This window comes from Sinocyclocheilus grahami, unplaced genomic scaffold (genome assembly GCF_001515645.1).
Source record: "Sinocyclocheilus grahami isolate Dianchi unplaced genomic scaffold, SAMN03320097.WGS_v1.1 scaffold2.1, whole genome shotgun sequence".
Classification (NCBI taxonomy): Eukaryota; Metazoa; Chordata; class Actinopteri; order Cypriniformes; family Cyprinidae; genus Sinocyclocheilus; species Sinocyclocheilus grahami.
In genome coordinates, this window is record NW_015505181.1 from 252,074 (window position 1) to 273,711 (window position 21,638).

Here is a 21,638-nt window from a genome sequence, read left to right on the forward strand (position 1 = left end):
CCAGTTGCATGTGACAATAAAAGGATCTCAAAGTCAGTCTCTAAAATGTTACTATTTTAATTTAAATTAGTCAATAAATACTGATCAATAGAATATATTTTTGTTTAAAATCAGTATTTCTTGGGAAGCTCAAGGAAACATGATACAACTAAAAATCTCTGATCAAAACTTTGTTGTTTCATTATAGATGGTCATTGCTTTTTCTTGGTAATCTATCATTTTTAATAAATATGATTGAGAATATATGATATCGCACACAAGACACTTAAAACATTTATTCTGAAACAAAGTTATGGCACATTTTTTAAACCAAAGAGAGTGCACTCCACTGGTTGAACTGTTGAAGCACATTTGATCCCAACATGTCTCTGTAGCTCTGACAGTCTCATTCGATCTTTTATGATATGTATTTAGGATAAGGTGATAAGGATGGAGATGACACTGAAGCTGAATATGACTCACTGATGTGTGCCAAAGTTTAATGTTTGATTCCATTTGGACACATCAGAGACAAACAATTAGTCCTCCAAGAAATGCTGGTGCAAGAAATTTTCTGTTGTTTTTTCTCTCCAAAGGGACTCTGTTTGGACAGTCTTCTTCATCATGAATTCATGAATCTATAATTTCAACTCAACTGGTGATGCTGTGGTGACAAGGGAAATATTAAAGGGGACAAATACTTCCAGTCTCGAAGCTGATGTGAGAGTTCCACACCACAAAGAATCCACTGATCCTCTAATTCCTGTACATATCGTACTATTCATTTATACATTACATTAGTGTCCTTCTCACCCAGACTCTTGTATTGGTGCATATATTATATATATATATATATATATATATATATATATACATACATACATACAACATAGTCAATTAATAATAATAATAAAAAAACATACATGTACTAATTATTATTTTTATTTTTTTGTACCTCCTGGTCTTTATTGGGATCTATCTGGTTCAACTTTGGTCTCTCCGTTCTGCTTGTCGCTGGATTTTTGTGAGAGATGAGTGGAAACGGTGGCTGCCTGGACCACGGCTTTGAAGCTGCGCTTGCGTTTCTGAACGTTCTGCTCTGGGTGGAAGATGATGACGTAGACTTTGGGGATGTACAACATGCCCAGGGACACCATGGCGCTCAAGCTCATGGACACGGTCAGCGTGGTGGTTTGAATAAACATCTGGTTCAGGGCAGAAAAAAGATTAAGAGTAATATTTCAGCCTGGCCTCAGCCACGACCTATCACATGATGCAGATCAGCAGTCAGGGCTTTAGCACTGAGATATCACTGCACATTACACACACACACACACACACACACACACACACACACACACATATACCGTATATATCAGGGGCGTTTCTTCTGAGGAGGTAAGGGAGGCAGTGTCTCCTCAAAAAGTTGGATGAGAAAATAATCGATATTACAAAAATAAAACAGCGCAAATATGACTAACTATGACATTAAAAGTCTAAAAGTCACTCGTTTTTATAAAGTAACACTGTCCAACACAGCGACACCCGCAGGTAAAGTTACAGCGGAGGCTTGCCTCCCTTCGGTCCATTGACTTTGTACAGAGACCCCTTAGCGTGCCGTGACTTTTCTGGAGGCTCATTGAGATGAATGGGGGAAAGTCACATGAGAGGAGGCAATGCCTCCATTGCGCTATAATTGGATATGATCGGTTAAGGTTGGATGTGATTGGTTCGTGTGATAAATCCCCCCTCTTGTTTTTGTGCGAGCTCTCGTTCTGAATGAAGAAAATGATGGCGTTATTGACTAATTATAAAGTAAGTAAACAACTCTCCCGCTTAGATACCACTACTTTGTGTCACGTCAAAATAAAACTTGAAATGGTCTGAAAACGTGATGACTGCATCCGTTTTTAGTGAGCATTCAGCGTGATGAAATGAAAGATATATCTTCGTGTCTGTGGCAGTGTTTACCAGTAGCCCCACACTGCAGAACACAAGATCCAGGGGGCATGGTTGGATCCACATCCAGGGGGTGGGGATTGGTAGGTTTAGGGGTGGAGATGGGTAGGTTTAGGGATCAGGGGGTGGAGACGGGTAGGTTTAGGTATATGTAAGGTGGGAGGAGTTGGATCTGATCCAACCACACCCCCTGGAACTTGTGTTCTTTAGTGAGGACCATCTCGTATTTACAGAGCTTTTATGACGATGACCCAAAATAAGTTGACTATTATAAAGAACAGCTGAACATAAGTTCACAAATAAAAAATATTGGTAACATTTTACAATAAGGTGTCATTTAATGAGTTAACTAACATGAACAAACCATGAACATTTATTACAGTATTTATTCATCTTTGTTTACATTAGTTAATACAAATACGGTTGTTCATTGTTAGTTCATGTTAGTTCACAGTGCATAAACTAATGTTAACAAACAACTTTTGATTTTAATAATGCATTAGTAAATGTTGAAATTAATATTAACTAAGATTAATAAATGCTGTAGAAGTAGGCTATTGTTTATTCTTAGTTAATGTTAACTAAAGTAGTTAACTAATGTTAACTAATGAAACCTTATTGTAAACTGTTTCCAGAATATTGTTCGAATTGTTACTGCCTTTAGTTATTATTTTGGAATAAATATAAAAATGCATAAAAACATTATGAAATGTATAATTAGTATTAAACATATTAAATTAAATCAAACATAATATTAATAAAATACAAAATAGAATTATATTTGTTCTCTTTATTATGTAATATTTATATATAAAAACTGCCTCCTCATTTTAAAACACAACCGCACGCCACTGATATATATATATATATATATATATATATATATATAAAAACTCTCTGTTGATTGTCACAGTGCATTTCCTGGAAATCAGTGTAATGACTATTAATGACTAGTATAATGACTAGTGTAAGACAAAGAGCTGAAATCAACCACGTGCAAACAATTCAATCAGTTTATATAGTACAAACTATAGTGTTAGAGATATATATAATTTGCATACATTTTGTATTCAAGCAAGGTTGATTTGAGGTCAGGTATGTGACTCCATATTTTTTCATGTTTAATGTGAGCCAAAAAAAAAAGCCCTTATATCATGTATGTTTATAACAAAAGGTGAAGATGCACAAAATATAGTTAATTTAAAATGTTTTAAAATTGTAAAAATGTCACACGAGAAACTATGATGTTAAAGCTGTTTTTTCCTATTAGAAATATAAAGATAAACAAACTACACTTTAAAATCTGAACTCAATACGATAAAATGTAAGAAGATAGCCCACAAATAAATAAATAAATATATATATATATATATATATACATACTGCAGCCCGCTGTATAGTCTGGTATTTTATTCTTCCATGCTCTTCTTTTCATTTACAAGAAATGAAAAGACTTGAAGGCCACCTGAGGGCCAAAAGCTTTGCGGTTGACCGGCCACTAAAAGACCTCTCTATTAGTCAGAGTATACCTTCCATTTTTAAATCCCTGTGCTTTGTAAGCAAAACCATCCCCCACAGGATGAATAGATGTGAAAAATTGAATGACTAAATGCATGAAGTGTGGATAGCATCTGAACAGCTTTTAGGTCAACACAAAACAGCACCACAATTAAATAGCAATTAGGTTAACCTGACATTAGCTACAGTTTTTTTAGGTTTCTTATAATCTGATTATGGCTGAAGCATTCACAAGTAAATGTTGCAGCATCATTAACTGAAACAGAACCATCTAATCTAGTGAAATGTATGTCTAGACACTCTCAGGGTGAAGATCATATTTCTGTATGTCATGTTAATATCAGGCATCATCCAATCTTCTACACTAATAGCATGGAAGTAAGGGCTTTATATAGATGACAAAATCTAGGAATAGACATGTCAACAGACCCAAACATAGACTGTTAATAGTCAAACAATAGTGAAATTATTGCAATGCAAGTGTTGCATGTATCTCTGGTAATATTAAATAAAAATTAAATTAAATTAAATTGTAAGAAAATCAATAATATATCTCTTTTGTTCTCTTTAAATGTATCCTTAGATCCAGTGTATTTCACTGATGTTTTATTTAATAATTTTATTTTATAATACTATTCGTTTTTATTTGCTAATTTTGTTTTTGTTTCTGACTAATTTTAATGTGCTTTTTTACATACGAAAATATATAGCAATGGGAAAATCCAAATAAATACAATGTTGCAACAAAAAGTACATCTATTTTTATTGCCTATTAAAATGTACAAATCTCTGTACAAAAGCATAGTCTCTAATCTTAATCTATATTTTATTAACAATTTACCTTTTCTGTGGATTGTGACGTGCCGAAAAATATGGGCACAAAGGCCAACCAGATGATACAGGTAGTGTACATGGTGAAGCCGATGGGTTTGGCCTCATTGAAGGTCTCAGGAACCCCTCTGCTCTTAATGGCATAGACTGTACACGTGACCATCAGCACCATACTGTAGCTCAGACAGCCAATCAGAGACAGATCCGACATATCACATTTCAGGATCCCACGCGCATACTCGGGGTTGGGGGGATGTAGCTCATCAAAGTCGACAGTTGTGTGAGGTGGAACCACTCCAAACCAAATGAAAATACCCAGGAGCTGTGAGCAGAAAAGAGGCATGAATGAATGTTTATACAAAATCAATGTCTGTACTGGTCCATGATATCTAACCTACCATCAAACTAAATTATATAAATTCACTAAGAATCCAATTCCAATAATTTTCTGAACATCTTTGAGAAGGAGACCATGTCTCTAAATGTTTCCTCAAATAATATGCATTAACAACCATTAATGGAAGGAACACCAAAAAGAGAAGAGCTTTCAGTGAAATGACTGCATGTCCATGCTACTCTCAAAATATTGCTTCTTTAATTATTCAATGGACAAAATGTTCTCAGACAAAAATGTATTTCGGGGACATAAAGCACAGTGACAACACTGTAAACAACTTGCAAAGCAGTTACTCTGAACAAGAGTACATTTTGCACAGATTATTGCACAGATCATTTAAATTAACATTGACGATGTGCTATTATTATATTTTAATTTATAACAAAATTTGTTATATTTTAATGGTTTATTTAAATATAATTACAATTATTTCATATATATATATATAAAATTATTATTATTAATTTTCATTTTCAACAAACAAAATTGCACAAAAAAAATCTGCCAATCTGTTGAACACTGACTTTTTTGAATACTTCAAAACACATTCATTCATTGTATATGGAAATATGATAATACTACATGTTATAATTTATGTGTAAAACTTTTTTTTAAATGAGGAAAAACATTAGTTCACCTTCGAAATGTATGTTGCTCAAGGTCTGGTAGCTCACTTTGAATAAAAGCATCGGCTATATGAAGAAATGTAAATTTATGACAGACATACACGCACCTGTACTGAGATCAAAATAAATGTGATGATCAGCTGGGACGTGGGGCTGATAAATTTTGGTGGTGTGACTGATTTCTTTCCCTGCTCAAAGATCCTGTAGATCCGATTTGTTTTGGTGAGCATGGCAGAGTAGCTGATGGACATGCCCAGCCCCAAAAACAACCTGCGAAACGCGCACACCCCGGTGCTCGGCTCAGCGATCATGAGGAAGGTGATGAGATAGATGAGGAAGATGCCCGTCAAGAGAACATAGCTGAGCTCTCGGCCCGAAGCGCGGACTATGGGGGTGTCATTGAAGCGGATGAAGGTGATGATGGCTCCTGATGTAGCAAGAATGCCCAGCACTGCCAGAAATACTGGGATAATGGCCCATGGAGAGCTCCACTCCAGCTTGATGATGGGAGTAGGACGGCAGCCAGTGCGGTTAGAGGTGGGCCTCTTGTCAAAGGGGCACGTATCGCAGTTAAACTCATCCAGGAGGTACTGATAGCCGTCACATAGTTCACAGTGCCAGCAGCACGGCACACCCTTCACCATCCTCTTCCTCTCCCCAGACTCACAGGGAAAACTACAAACCGAGTCTGGAACCAGTTTATCCCCTCCAGACCACTGCATGTCCTCCGCCTTACAGAAAGAGAGAGAAAACTTTCAAGAACACGCATCCAAAAATGTTCCAAACTACCAAGGGGCTTAACACGCTTACACTAAGTCGTAAGTGGTTGGTCCACTGGCCGATGATTTTATATCCCGGGATGGTGGTATTGGAAAGCTGGTACTGGAAGATATCGTATCGTCCTGGGGCGTCACCGTTTTCATTAAACATCACACCTGTTCCAGCACTGCCTTCAGAGTAAACAGAGGGTTTTGATATTCAACATCACTAGTTATTACTTCAAATGCAATCATTTGAAACAACAGAATATAAACAGCCCACTTCAAGGGCATAAAATTGTATTCATGCGTAGAAACACATGCTTCGCCACACCATTGTTCTTTTTCACTCTTTGATTTTATAGTAAAATTGTCAAACATTGTCAAACTTTAAAGGTGACCTTTCCATATCAAAGGTTGCTTACAAGAAAATATGGTGTTGTAATCGACAAAAAACACATGTCTCAGGTGTAATTCTGTAAAGATAGATGTGTTACAACAAAGCAAACTCAACCTCAGGTTTCTTTCAGTAAACAGAGTTTACAAATCACGAGGGGCAAGGTCTCCACGCAGCGTGATTTGTTCCCCTTAGGCTCTCAAAACTGAATAGATTTCCATACAAGAGTGTGAGGATGTCCACTGTGCATAAACTGAATAGCTGTGCTTTTCATAGAAATCTCTTAGAAGTGAGTGACGAAAAGAAAAGGGATTTTCACCGAGAGATAGTGCTGAAAAAAGGAAATGCGCCTTGTGTTTGGAGAGAGGCTGCCCTAGGGAAAATCAAAGACAAGGAAAGAGACGAGGGGAGGGGGTTAAAACAAGTATGTGCGCTGCTGGATTGTGCATTAGTGGATCTCTTCAGGCTGGGATTGAGTGCTGACCTCTCTTGCCGCACTCTGACTAACCCATGGGACTCACAGCCCTCCTCCTTGGAAACAGCAGCTTCGTTTTTGGCCTTTCCCCTCTCGTAGAAACTACTCTTCACCTATTTTCACCTGTCAGTCTCACAGCAAAGGCAATATCTTCGATATGAGAGTGTTTGGCAAAAGCAGGTTTATTGTGTGCAATCTTCCTGGCAAATTCAAACAAAGCATTCAAAAGCTTACATTCAAATTCTTGTGATGTTCATTAGTCTTGCACTGTATGAATACAGACCCATTGCTAAAATTCGGACTGTTTCAAGGTCTCTTTTCGCAATGTTTGAAATGGCTAACATGATTCAGCTGTGTCCTTGAGAAGGCTTACCATTAAAACTGACAGCACGGATGTAACTCAGCAGCATTCTTCCATCCACCGGGTCCATTTTGTCACAAACGCCCATTGAACTCGGACAGAGGTCCATGTGCATGCTATGGAGTGCGTGGGCCATGGCGTACACGGCGTCGATCACAAACTGCACCTTCCCTTCCTGCTCGTATACCGAATCCTGGCTGATTTGTTCCTCTCCTGAATGACCGAAAGCAACATGACAGGAATCAAAAAGCAATGCTGAGGGAATAATCCACTTAGATGTGCTTTACAAGTCTTAAAAGCATAGGAACGTATGATAATCCAAGTACTACTGCATTTATGGGAGTAATTTGTTGGAAATGATTTCCTCGCCTGTGCATTTCCTCAGCCCGCTGTCGCCTCGGATTCCAGGCCGTGTCAGTTTGCATTTGAAGTCATCCTCCCAGAACTCAGCGAACCAGATGTTCCTCCTGTTGTTTTCCAGTGATCTTGTTGTGAAGTACTGGTCAAACCCTGAGAAACAGATTAAAGGGATATTAAAAAATTAAACATTGTGCTGTTATTTTTTCTATGGGACACATAAGTAGAATTTTTGTGTTTTCTTTGTCATTTTTAAATGTAGTTGTATAGCAAAAGCTGCATAACAATTCTACAAAAATATTTGTGTTCCATAGAAAAAAGCAGGACAGAGGTTTGGAATGACATGGATGATAACAGAATTTTTGGTTGAACTATCCTTTTAAGTATGAAAATGTTACCTAACACATGGGCAGAAATGTTCCGAATAACTGAGGCTTTCAGATGGATTTTTTTTTAATTATCAAGCCTTTGTTGATTTTACAATGGCCTGTGCTGTCATTTCATACCCTCAATGGATGCCCGCTTGGGGAGGATAGTAACCGCACCCTCAGCCACGTCTTCCAGGTTTAGAATGGGTGAGTTTTTTGCTCCCCAGCTATCAGATCCCACAAACAAAAAGTGACCTGTAAGATTGGCTCTTTTTGCTGCTTCCAGGACACGCCTACAATCAAAGAATACAAAAACATCAGACACCTCACAAGAGGCAAGATAAGGACAATTAGATCCATTATAGTTAGGAATCTGTTGAGTGCTGCTGATTTCAAAGCTAACCAACTAAATAAATAAATAGTTTTAAAATATTAATATTTCCACAAAAAAATATTAAGAAGCAAAAACAGTTTTTGGCATTGATAATAATAAGAAATAAAATGTTTCTTGAGCACTAAATCAGCATATTAAAATGATTTCTAAAATTCTGAAGGATCATGTGACAGCTTTGCCATCACAGAAATAAATTACATTTTAAAATATTATTTTTATAATAAATAAATATGACAATTTATAGTATTAAAACAGAATACAGTTCTTTTAAATTATAATAATATTGTAATAATATTTCTCAGTGTTACTGCTTTTACTGTATATGCCTTGGTGGATATATATATATATATATATATATATATTTAATTATGTATTAGCAGCATTTTATATTATGCAAATTAAAATTATATTATGCAAATGCAAATTAAATTAGACGAAAAATTCACACTGTGGTACATTCATTTGCCATAATTTCTTCCAAGACTCCTGATATTCTCATTGTAAGGTGATTGATCTGTTCTCTGATCATTTATAAACCCTTTCCAAGGCCATACCTCCTGCCTCAGAGAGATTCAGAATTACTACTAAAAGGCTACTCACTTGATGTCATCTTCATTAGCGAAGATAATAACCCCTCTGGCATTGGATGTCTCCATTAGCCTTTTGATGATCTTGTCAAACTCTCCTGGTCTTGGCTCCCTAGGAATTTTAATGGACTGTGCGATACAAAGACCTCCTGAAAAAAAAAAAAAAGATAGACAGTTTTGAAGGACTCTGAGGACATTCACAAGAGAATGATATGTGCAAGTTCTTTCAACTGAATATAACATGCAGGTCAATCTGTAGCATGTCTGTCATTATATCTAGGTGACTAATAACTTGTTTACACAAGAGGAAATCACATGAAACCTTTATCCACTGATCATTATCCTCTTTCTCATCAAATACAACATACAACACCAGATGTGTTAAATCCTTGGATAGACTGTGATAAATTCCACTTCAGTTATGGAAAATCAGGGTAAATTAAGCTACAGCCAAAGCACTTATATTAATTTATATTTATGATATATATATTCATATATTGATCCCCTGCTGATTTTGTAAGTTTGCCCACTTACAAAGAAATTAAGGGTCTGTAATTTCAATGGTAGGTTTATTTTAACGGATAGAGACAGAATATTGACCAAAAAATCCAGAAAAACACATTATATAAAGGTTAGAAATTGATTTGCATTTCAGTGAGTGAAATAAGTATTTGATCCCCTACCGACCAGCAAGAATTCTGGCTCCCACAGATTGGTTATGTGCCCATGTGGAACACAGAGTAGTTCTGTCACTTTAAGAAGTTACTCCTAATGTCAGCTCGTCAGGTGTATAAGACACCTGTCCACACAATCTGTATCTTCCATTCCAACCTCTCCCACCACCATGGGCAAGACCAAAAAGCTGTCAAAGTATGTCAGAGACAAGCTTGTAGATCTGCACAAGGCTGGAATGGGCTACAAGATGCAGCGCCCGCAAGGTCCCCCTGCTCAAGAAGGCACATGTACATTTAAAGTTTGCCAAAGAACATCAAAATGATTCAGATAAGGCTTGGTAGAAAGTGCTTTGGTCAGATGAGACCAAAATTGAGCTCTTTGGCATTAACTCGACTCGCCATGTTTGGAGGAAGAGAAATGCTGACTATGACCCCAAGAACACCATCCCTACAGTCAAGCACGGAGTTGGAAACATTATGCTTTGGGGCTGTTTTTCTGCTAAGGGTACAGGACGAATTCACCACATTGAGGGGCAAATGGACGGGGCCATGTACTGTAAAATCTTGGACGAGAACCTCCTTCCCTCAGCCAGAACACTGAAGATGGGTCATGGGTGTTCCAGCATGACAATGACCCGAAACATACCGCCAAGGCAACAAAGGAGTGGCTCAAGAAGAAGCACATTAAGGTCATGGAGTAGCCTAGCCAGTCCCCAGACCTCAATCCTATAGAAAATCTGTGGAGGGAGCTGAAACTTCGAGTTGCCAAACGACAGCCAAGAAACCTTAAGGATTTAGAGAGGATCTGTAAAGAGGAGTGGATCAAAATCCCTCCTGAGATGTGTGCAAACCTGGTGACCAACTACAAGGCACGTCTTACCTCTGTGTTTGCCTACAAGGGTTTCTGCACCAAGTACTAAGTCATGTTTTGCTTGGGGATCAAATAATTATTTCACTCACTGAAATGCAAATCAATTTCTAACCTTTATATATTGTGTTTTTCTGGATTTCTTGGTTGGTATTCTGTCTCTATACATTAAAATAAACCTACCATAAAAATGACAGATCCTTCATTTCTTTGTAAGTGGGCAAACTTACAAAATCAGCAGGGGATCAAATAAATATTTTCCCCAATGTATATGCATTCATTAATTAGATTTTTTAGCAATTCAGTTTTCTGTACCTGCCTCCCTTGATATCTGAATGAAAGCATCTACACCACTCTCTCCATAATTCCCCTCTGAAGCCAGAGTAGAAACATAGTTCCACCCCATGGCTTTGACGATGTCCACCATCGCCTGCGCCTGGAAGGAATCGGGCGGCACGACTCGGGAGAAAAATTCGTAGCGATTGTTGTCACTAAGCTCAGGTGCTGTTGAAGCATAACTGATCTGAGGTATCTGCAAAATGGAAGATACATAAAACATCAGCAATTAGCAGGACTCACTTTGCGTCCTTTTTACAGTCAAGCTGCTGCTGCTGCAAAAGAAAATGTGAACATGAATTTTTCTGATCTGCAAAACTGATTTTATTGGCTTTTGTAAATAGTTTAAATTCATTTCTCACAACGTGTTACACACATCATGAAAAATTGACATTTTACAGAACATTTTGTTGAAATTAACCTGTTTGTATCATTCTTGAAATGTCTATGTTTGCGTGTTTGTGCGCAATTTTTCAATGACTCTTTCTGTGTCACATCGCTACACCAGTAGGTGGCGACAAGTGACTGTGTTATTAGTGAATCACGAAAACATTTTCTCAAACGATTTATTCAAAACATTGGCTGCGTCCAAATATGCATACTTCCCTAATATAGTAGGCAAAAACAATATGAGTAGTATATGTCTGAATTCACAGTATTCATAAAACAGTAGGTGAAAAGTACCCAGATGACCCGGATTACTTCCGGCAGAATTCTGAAGTGCACATCAAATGAACACTTTACTATCCAATGAGAGGATAGTATTTGTGGAGACTGAGTTGCAAAAAGGATCACCCCTCTCCTAAAAATGACTTCATTCCACTTAATCAAGTGTAGCTAATCACCTTCTCAATGGCACAAAAGGCCATTTGACTTTCATCTGCGATCAGCTATGGTCATTTTGATTAGCTCAGCCTGAAAAGAGCTTTCCTGGAGCGTTTCAGTCCTTGTAGTGCAATTGAAGCAAACAATCATCTATGGGTGGCAAGGCACTGTCAAAAGATCTCTGGGATAAAGTTGTGAACAGGGCAGGCACAAGTCAGGAGATGGATACAAAAAAATGTCAAAAGGCTTTATCAATGCCTAGAAGAACAGTGAAGTCTATTATTAAGAAGTGGAAGGTATTTGGTACAACACAGACCCTCCCTGGATCAGGACGTCGCTCCAAACTGGATGAAAGAGCCAGGAGGAAACTGGTCAGAGAGGCATCCAAGTGCTACAGCAACTCTGAAGCAGTTGCAAGAATTTATGACAAAGAGTGGTCATTGTGTGCATGTGACAACAATATCACAAATTCTCCACAAATGTGGCTTGTATGGAAGAAAAAAGCATGTATTGCAAGAAAAAAGACACTTCTCAAGAAAAGCCAGATGCAGTCACAACTGAGATTTGCCAAAATGCACCTTGAAGATTCTGAGTCTAAAATTTATTTTTTTGGCCTCAACACCAAATGGTATGTCTGGCAGAAATCCAATACAGTTCACCATCCAAATAACAGCAGTCCTACAGTAAAGCATGGAGGTGGTAATATCCTGTTATGGAGGTGTTTCTCTGCAGCAGAAACTGGAGCACTTGTCAGGATATTAGGAAAAATGGATGGGGCAAAATACCGTCAAATTCTTGAGGAAAATCTGCTGCCCTCTGCCAGAAAGTTGTCAATGGGAAGAAGGTTTAACTTTCGACATGACAATGACCCAAAGCACACCGCAAAACTGATCACACAGTGGTTGAAGGAGAAAAAGGTGAATGTTCTTGCATGGTCTAGTCAGAACCCAGACTTAAACCCCATTGAAAATCTGTGGAATGACTTGAAGACTGCAGTCCACAAACAGTCACCATTAAATTTAACTAAACTTGAGCAGTTCTGCAAAGAAGAGTGGGCAAATATTGCAAAGTCTAGATGTGCAAAGTTAGAAGAGACATATCCCAACAGACTAAAGGCTGTAATTAAAGCAAAAGGTGGTTCAACAAAATACTGACACAAGGGGGTGATTCTTTTTCCACCTCAGTGATTGTTTTTTTTCTTCTGACATGTTGGTTTTATATCTTTCACTTGGATGTTATAAGTTGCACTGAGTAAATACAGCTGGATAAAACAAAAACTGTGTCTGTCTTCATTTCAGACTGCAAAGCAACAAAATGTGATTATTTTAAAGGGGGGTGATTCTTTTCTAGACCCACTTTACATTCATACTAACCACATTCATACCATTTAGAACATAATTTCTTAATTGTTGCAAAGTAAGTACTTATTCAAAACAATTGCCTACTAAGAGAGTATGCGATTTAGGACAAAGCTATTTGTGAGTCATTGAATCATTAATTCAACCGTTTCGTTCAAAACGCTGATTCATCATCAAAATATGTGTCATTGAATCATTCATTCCACCAATTTGCTCAAAAACACTGATTCATACAGAAGCGTTGCTTGGAGACTCTGAGATTCATCAATTATTAAATCAGCTGTGGCTTTGGTTTAATCTATTTTTGATGGCAAAGTGACAATAAACAAAGTATATGACAAAGTATCTTACTGGGTCTAAGATACACACACTTTTTCACTCAAAAATTGCTAGTATATTTCACAAACAATTACAAAGAAATGTCAAGCAATACATTGAATAAAACATGAAATTTTGAAAATAGTATTTTCTTGTAAAACACACTCCAATAATCTTTGTTTTATTTACAACTTTGATTTGAAAAATAAATTTTTACAGGCTTCTCGTTTATTGAACTATTATATAAAAGAAGTATCACACTCCTTTGTGATATAATCATGTCTGAAGATCATCATATTCAGTGCAACAGCACATATGTTCTTGTAATATTGTCCTAGTAAGTCTTTTGCAGCAAAACAACCCTAGCTTTAGTGGTAGTGTTTTCTGCAGCACATAAAAATCCTGGGGAAATTCAGATGGCACGAGCTACCCACTGTAAAAGCATTTGTTTGTATAAAAAAAGGATGAGAAGATTAATTTACTGTTGTGCTAGTTTCTTAATAATGCAGCTGATGTCACTGGACTAGGCTTTGCGCAGACTAATATCTGCCGAGCCCGTGTGGCTTAATGAAAGGTTCTTTAAAGAAGCCGGCCAGCGGAGAGTGAGAAAAGGTGGATACAGACCGGAGAAGGAGAGAAGAGGGAGAGGACCATTTGACAGATTATCTGGAAGGATTAGAGGGGTTTTAGTCAAATTACGTTAAGCTCAGAGGGAGAGAGACAGATCAAGAGACAAGGTTGCAATTTCTCAGCCATAAGCCATACAATATATTTAATTCTACCAGCTTAGATGCTACAACATATTTAACCACTCCTCCCCCATCATGCAACATATAGATTACAGTGTGTGGCACTACTGTTGATCTACCCATGACCATCCAGACACTTGCTACATCTTGCATGAGAAAGAACAAATTTTAAAGTTTGCAAATGCAAACTATCCATCCAACCATCCAAATGCAATTCTAATATATTAGTTTAATGCAAATATACAAGCAAAAAACATGGTTATAGGAGGATGTTACTGAAATATTTAGTCTCAGATACTGATTTGTTGCTATGCTCCATAAACATTATAGCTTTCAAGCCTTTCCACATCTGAGTCATGTCAACATTAACAGCAGTCACATGCACGCATTTCCTAGAAGTGTTTCAACTGGTTGCCTAAACATCTATTTTTTTTTTTAAATCTGCATTATTTTGTTATGATCTGACCCTTAACAGTGACTTTAACTGTTAGCCAAATACAACCCAAAATATTCAGGTTGATTCATCCAGATTAAATAATATTTCTGATTAAAAAAAGTTAATTTAAAATACATTTTAGGTTACCCCACAATTATTTATTTTGGATTTATTAAAGATTTACAATATGATTTTGATTTTACAATTTGATTATTATTATATTTTTTTATAATGAAGGTAATAATGACTTTTTGCTTAAGGAAATTCCAAATTATTTTTTTAAAAGTGACAACGTTGCAAGATAAAATCAAATTAAGGGGGAAAAAAACTTTTGTATGGCACTTAATCCAATTATACAAAAATCTGCTTTAGGCTGAATTTCATCCACCAATCACATGGACCAGATATAGAATGGTAATGTACATTTATATATAGAAATACAACTTGTGTTGTCTTTACGACAACCTTTTCCGGATTTGTGAATACCATTATTTCGAGAATGTGAGACTAAGAGACTAAGTGCCACCCATAAATGCTGGCTATTGGTCCATGTCGATCTACTTGCTAAAGGCTCACACTCATTGAGCTAAAGCCACAGAACACAGAAGCTGCATGTAACTGATAACAGGGCCGCTGCATTTCTCTGGGCTCACGCTTGATTTCTGAGCTGGTGAGAGGGCTTTAATGGAGAGCAGATCCTCCATAATGCTGTAGTTAATATCTGCCATCCTCAGTTCCCACTTATCAGAACTCAGTAAGGAACATAGACATGAACTAGTGGGAAGATCGATATTTATAGAAAAAGATTCAAGATGGTTTTTATATTTTTAATCTCTGAGTGACTAAATCATTGTTGTACGTCCATACACACAGTCCCTTTCAATCAAATGATTTAAACTCCTTATTTGCTCCCTTTCGATCACTATTTAAAATTATTCATGGAAGTCTCTTTGTTTTTATTTTATTATAATATTTGATAAAAACACTGTAAAAATATTGATGTTTATTATTATGTATTGTTTTATATAAACAAAAAAATCCTTTTGAGGAAAACAGTGTGGAAAACTACCTTGATAGTTAATAAATTATTATTTTATTTTAATTGTATTTTACATCATGCACTAAACGTTATGAATCTAATAAGCTGGTTGAAATAATACTTTTAATAATGAAGAAAACAAACTAAAAAAAGCACCCTGGCAAGATATCAGGGTAAAATAGGATAAAAGATTTTAACTTATACAGTAGATATCACCATACTTCACCAGTTGATAAATCACAGTACATTAAGATTGTTTTGCATTACAAGTTTTCTGAAATGTTATGTTAAAATATGAAAATGAGGATATTGGATAAAGTCATGCTAAAAAAATGTTTTAATTTTGTTGTCATATTAAAATTTATAGGTTAGACAGAATTTTGCATATCACTCCACATATCGGAAAATCCTGTTAACAGCCAGAAAATTGTTTTAAGGAATTAAATATCATATAAATCAGGCAAATAATATATGAACAACCCCCTCTGTGAAAACCTTCAGAATATAGAAAATAATAAAACTCGTAAGTTTTGTGTATGAAAGTGCTGCTGGATTGGAGATTTCTGGCCCAGTATATGAGGAGGAAAAAAAGCTTTGAAGATATGTATTGTAATTGAAATCTACAGAAGCAAATAGATAAAGTCTATAAAGTGTAATAAAATAAATGCCTAAATGTGTATTTTTGATGGAAAAGAAGAAGACTAAGAATGTTGGACTAATGGACACAAGACTAATGGATGCAAAAATAAATAAAAATAGCTCAACATCTCATAATTGACCAGTACATGAAAAAACACTGGTTTTGCCTGTAGAGTCTTCAAGACATATGGAAGTCCGGGTGACACTTTTTATTCCAGTAAATATTTCTCAAGGTTCATTTGTTCATTTATTCAACTAGCCCCAGTCTCCCCTTTATCCAATTTTATAAAAAGGCTAGAAAATTTAGATATGATTGTTTTAGCTGTATCAGCCAGTCCTGTTCCAGAGTGTATAACTAAAAGTAATGAATAACCACAGCAAAATATGATTAGGATGCACAAATTCCAGGTATAATGTCCTGAGAGAAACCTAATGGAGCTCTGACTAAGTCACTTTTATTTTGTGAATTGTTTATCTTCCCTGAAACTGTGATGACTGACTGAAAATGATTGCAGATAACTCCGGTGTGAGGTTATCAGCTCACGTACTAAAGCACACGCAGCCTGATGCGGTGACCACAAAGAACACTAATGATTAAAACAAATAAATAAATAAATAAAAAAGTGGCAGCGGGTGGAATGAAATTGAATGTAGCTCAAGTGTAGGATTTGCAAACTGAATGACGATCTGAAAATGAGAAAGGATTTGAAATTAAATGGCATGCACACATGCACACAGCACATTTCAGCTTCATGGTTGTCAATGTTTTAAGGACACGGCGCAATTCAAAAACACTTCTCACTTCAAGGAAAATCTGATACACTCTCTCTCAGAACAAAATAAAGGAAGAATCTATAACGTTTAAGAAGCTCTTGCTGAGAGGCCAGTGAGTTGAAACACAATCCAAACCTTTTAACAGAATTAGTTATACTTCCTGTAGCACTGGCCCTATCTGCAGCGCTGCAGAATCCAGTCTTGCAGCAAAACCATGCAAGAGCTCCTCACAAAACAGAAGGGAATCCAATGACTGCCACACACATATACAACATAAACAGAGCCTTACAACGCACACAGAAAACATCACCTAATTACGAATCTGTCTTATAGAAAGACACTACAGGCAAAACCATTGTTTTTACATGTACTGGTAAATTCTGATATTATGGGCTATTTTGTTTCATAATATGCCTTCTTAAAATTAAGACATAACATGTGGAAAGAAAACATCCAAAATGTACATTTATTTGATTTTTTTACATTTTAGCCATTTGCACCTGTAGATTTCAAATACAATACACACTTTTAAAGGCTGTTTTCTCAAAGTGAGTTTTTTTCTCACACACTGTGTCTGAAATCTTCATTTCAGTAGCACTACTTGAACCAAACTTTGCAGTTTTGTTTCTATCTATATTCTTAAGATTTTTACAGGAGTGTTTTCTCATTATAACATCCACCTGATTTATTTGACATTTTATTCTAATATGGTGAATTTTCTGGCGGTGGAAAATATTTTCTGATTGATGGAGTGATAAAAAGAGATGTTCAAAATCCTCCCTCAAGATTTTGAAACTGGCTTTATCCAATGCTCAGACTTCTGTTCTGGAATGTATGCAAATGAGTGCATATTTAATTAGATAGTGCCTCATTTGCATATTAAGACATTACATTTTAGAAAACTTGTCATACAAAACAATTGTCTTAGTGTCCGGAGAATAATAAACTTTTTTTTTACACTATTCACCTGTAGTGTCATGCCTTGAAAATGAAGTATTTTTACTGAAACTGAAGGAATCAACATTCAAATGTAGTTAATTAAAAAGATCTCTCACCGCAAACAGACGAAGAACATTGGCCACCATTATGGACACTGAGCTGGCCGAAGCCCCGATGACCCCTACCACACGCTCTGGTTTTGGGATGATGGGCAGTTCTCCGTTTGAACATCGAACATCTGAGTTGTCCTTCTGGATGAGGGCCTGGACAAAGGTGAGGGACTGTTCCAGTGCGTATGTATCCCTGGAGCACGTGTCCAGTATCCTGGCACCCAGGGTGATGTTAGGCAGCAGGTCTGGGTCACTGTTGATCTGGTCCAGCGCATACAACATGGCCTCCATACGATGGATCCCCTTCTCCTTCTTAATTTCCCCACAAGGAACACCAGCGGGGCCCCTGGAATGAACCGGAAAAAGGCCTCCCAGAGTGATGTCACCCTCGATCTTTATGGAATGAGGCTGAGTTTCTGAGGAGGCCCAGGTTTCTGGAGTAAATCCCATCATCACAACCCACATGACGTGAATCAGGGAGCCCACATGTTGTCCGGGCGCCCCGCTGATCCTGCAGTGATGACATAGTGATGCTGTGTGGTGCTGTGATGTCATAGTTGCTGCCATGCAAGTGTCTGGTTCTTCTACTAAAGCACAATGCTTTCTTCTCTACCTGTGTCTCCTATGGAAAAATTAGTCAGAAGGTGTACATGAAAATATGTATAAAACATACCTTATGACAGCTCTGCTTTGTAGATAGAATGTGTGATAATGCAGCTGAATGTTTGACCTCTTGACCCACACTCACTGATATTATCAAGATTAAATTAAAAACTGCTGAGTAAATCTTTTCAATTAAATATAATTAAATACAAATAAATGTAATTAAATATAATAATTATAGTATATAATATATACTTTATAATATTGTCAAATAATTTGTAGTAAGATTTATAAAGTATATAAATGTTAGTTAATACAGAATAGGAATGAGTTATATTTTGATTAAAGATGTGATCAATTATAATGCCTATTTATATTATTACATTTATATTAATATAATTTTTACAAATACACATTTTTTTCACAACTTACCATTCCATTTATTTATTTAGAATCTTTTAACCCAAGGATTTGGGCTTTGATTTCCATTTTTCCTATTCCATTTGTTCCACCATAAATATTCAACAAAGAATAAAAACTTGACCAAACTTGGTTACACATTCATATACCATGGCACAATGATATTGTAAGGTACTTTAAAAAAAAAAAAAAACATGGTATTGCCATCATAGCACAGTGGCCAAAGACATTATACTACCATGGTCACTTTTTGTAAGGATGCATATTTTTTTTTACATCCTTTATATTTACATATAAAAGCCTACTGACTCCACATTAAAGGAAGTATTAGTTTTTATTTACCGAAATACAGTGCATGTAATGTAATTTTATTATTGATTTCACATTTGAATGAGTATTCTTTAAAGTTATATTTCAAGCTAAAGTCTCTGTCCTCTAGAAAATGAACTCACTTGCACGTCTTCGCACTCAACAGACCGCTGAGAATAAGAGGGCATGTATAGGCACGCATATTAAAATTGTATGTAAATTATCATATTCATACATATTCAGCAACAGGTGAGCGGAAAAAGTGCTATATTTGGATTAAAAGCTGAAGTTCCCGCGGGAAGACACACACGCGCCCGGTTGATTAAGTGTTGAGGGGAACAGCAGCACTAATCCCTCTTCACCATTTATCGCGTTACCTGAATAGACATCTTTACAACATTTTACGCACATTTACATTCAATATACTGACATAAGGATTATTAATTTATTCGCTTCTTAAAAATGCCTCACCGACTGCTGCTGATGCCAGTGTGCGCCCATCTGGAACTGAACTTTGATGGTTTTGAAGCACGACAGTAAACACCACCAGCATCCGAGTCTTCAGCTCTCATCTTAAAATGTCCACAGTCTTCTCACACACAACGACAAGCTAAAGATTCTTTTGACTAAGATGAGATCTTAACGTAGAAAGTATTCAGAGCTTTAGTAAAACATAAAACGCGGGAAAAGGTGGAAATGCCCAAACATTCCACAACTGTGATTCTACAAATCACTGTCAAATCCTTTAAAAGCCCTCTGACTCTGTCTCTTTGCCTCTCTCTCTCTCTCACTTAGTCACTCACTCACCCACTCAGTCTCTCTCTCTCAGTGTGCACTAATGGGCACAGATTGGGATTACCACATGCATGCATTTGAGAACTCTCTGAGAGAGATGGACCGTATATATTTTTAATGTGAACTGCTAGATATAGTTCTCTGCATGCAGACCGTCTGCTTATATATATGCAACAATCTGGTCTCCTCATAATGATTTATATGCTTTGTTTAGTTGACCTCACAGTCACGTGTGTTTTTAAATGGTAGTGTATAGCCTTACTCTAGTCCATAATAGCACCATCACTGAAATACATATGGGCTAATGGCTTTTTACATTCCCAACATACTGACTGACTGTTCACTTTTTGTTCACTGTTCATCTTTTGCTTTATGTTATGAATGAATTGTTCAAATAAATGCGTCATATTTATTACATTTTAAAGCAAACCAGCAATTGAGTGACAAAATATTCCTTGTCCACAGATCATTTAAGGTGCTTGTAATATTTGAATTTATTTATTAGTGTGCTTGCAGATGAATTGAGTTGAAGCATACGGCTATACTATCTGTATTACTATCTGTATGTTTTTACGAGATGTTTCATCTATTATAAATCACAAGGTAGTTATATTTTAATGGGCTGTAGCATTTAATTTCGAATGCTACTAAAGATTTATAACTGTCAATTCAAGTTGTGGGATATAACAATCTGAGGGATCTGAACGTTAAATAAAAATCTAATTGTCTGCATCTTTATAGTCTTGGTATTTGAGACAACAATTTCTATGCAGGCCCTCAAGTTTGTGTTAAAGAAAGAAAGAAAGAAAGAAAGAAAGGGTGAGGTAAAGAAAATGTCTTTTTATAACTTCGTTAACAGACAAAAACAAAAAAATTACAGTAAAATAGTCACAGCTAATTAATTTATTATAATTTTAAACGAATAAAAAATATAAATGCTAGAGACAAAAAATTGTAACTTTATAGTAAAAACTAAAAATGAGTAAAAAGCATACAAGAATATGCACCAAATGTTTTTAAACCAAATAAAATCAAGCGTAGCGTTAGTTCTGGCAGGTCATGTTAGTCAAGCTCGCATCAGCTGACCTTCAGCCTATCCCCATCTACCTATGGGAATACGACACCTATCTAAGCATTCATATATAAGGTCCCTCAGTATTATCAGCAGTTTTCGCATTGCTCAATAGCTAATTACCCTCCCCCATCCCCAACTCCTCCTCTGTCAGTCAGGATCCAGCCTTCTGATTCTCCTTGAATAAGACTAATTCTAAAATGTGTACATAAAATGATTGAACTTTAACAATATCTGCAATACATTTATGTTAGTTCTGTTCACCCTGGGGGGTTATTGCTGCTCTCCCTGCTCTCATCCATGCTAGGATGCATGGAGGCGCAGGGAGTTCTTGCCCAGAACAGAACCATACTACCAATCCAAACTG

At 36.5% G+C, this 21,638-nt stretch overlaps 1 protein-coding gene across 1 annotated transcript; it reads right to left on the reverse strand.

Annotated features, from left to right (window-relative positions):
* Window positions 1–940: 940 nt before the first annotated feature.
* Window positions 941–20,047, reverse strand: LOC107597884 (metabotropic glutamate receptor 6-like). The gene is made up of 11 exons (XM_016289119.1): window positions 19,876–20,047; window positions 18,079–18,694; window positions 10,865–11,081; window positions 9,021–9,156; window positions 8,165–8,319; window positions 7,671–7,811; window positions 7,314–7,514; window positions 6,121–6,260; window positions 5,418–6,041; window positions 4,298–4,609; window positions 941–1,184 (listed from the first exon to the last, which is right to left on the reverse strand). The coding sequence occupies exons 2-11, from the start codon at window positions 18,637–18,639 to the stop codon at window positions 945–947; spliced, it is 2,727 nt and encodes a 908-aa protein (XP_016144605.1). The 5' UTR covers window positions 18,640–18,694; window positions 19,876–20,047; the 3' UTR covers window positions 941–944.
* Between the last annotated feature and the right edge of the window lie 1,591 nt (window positions 20,048–21,638).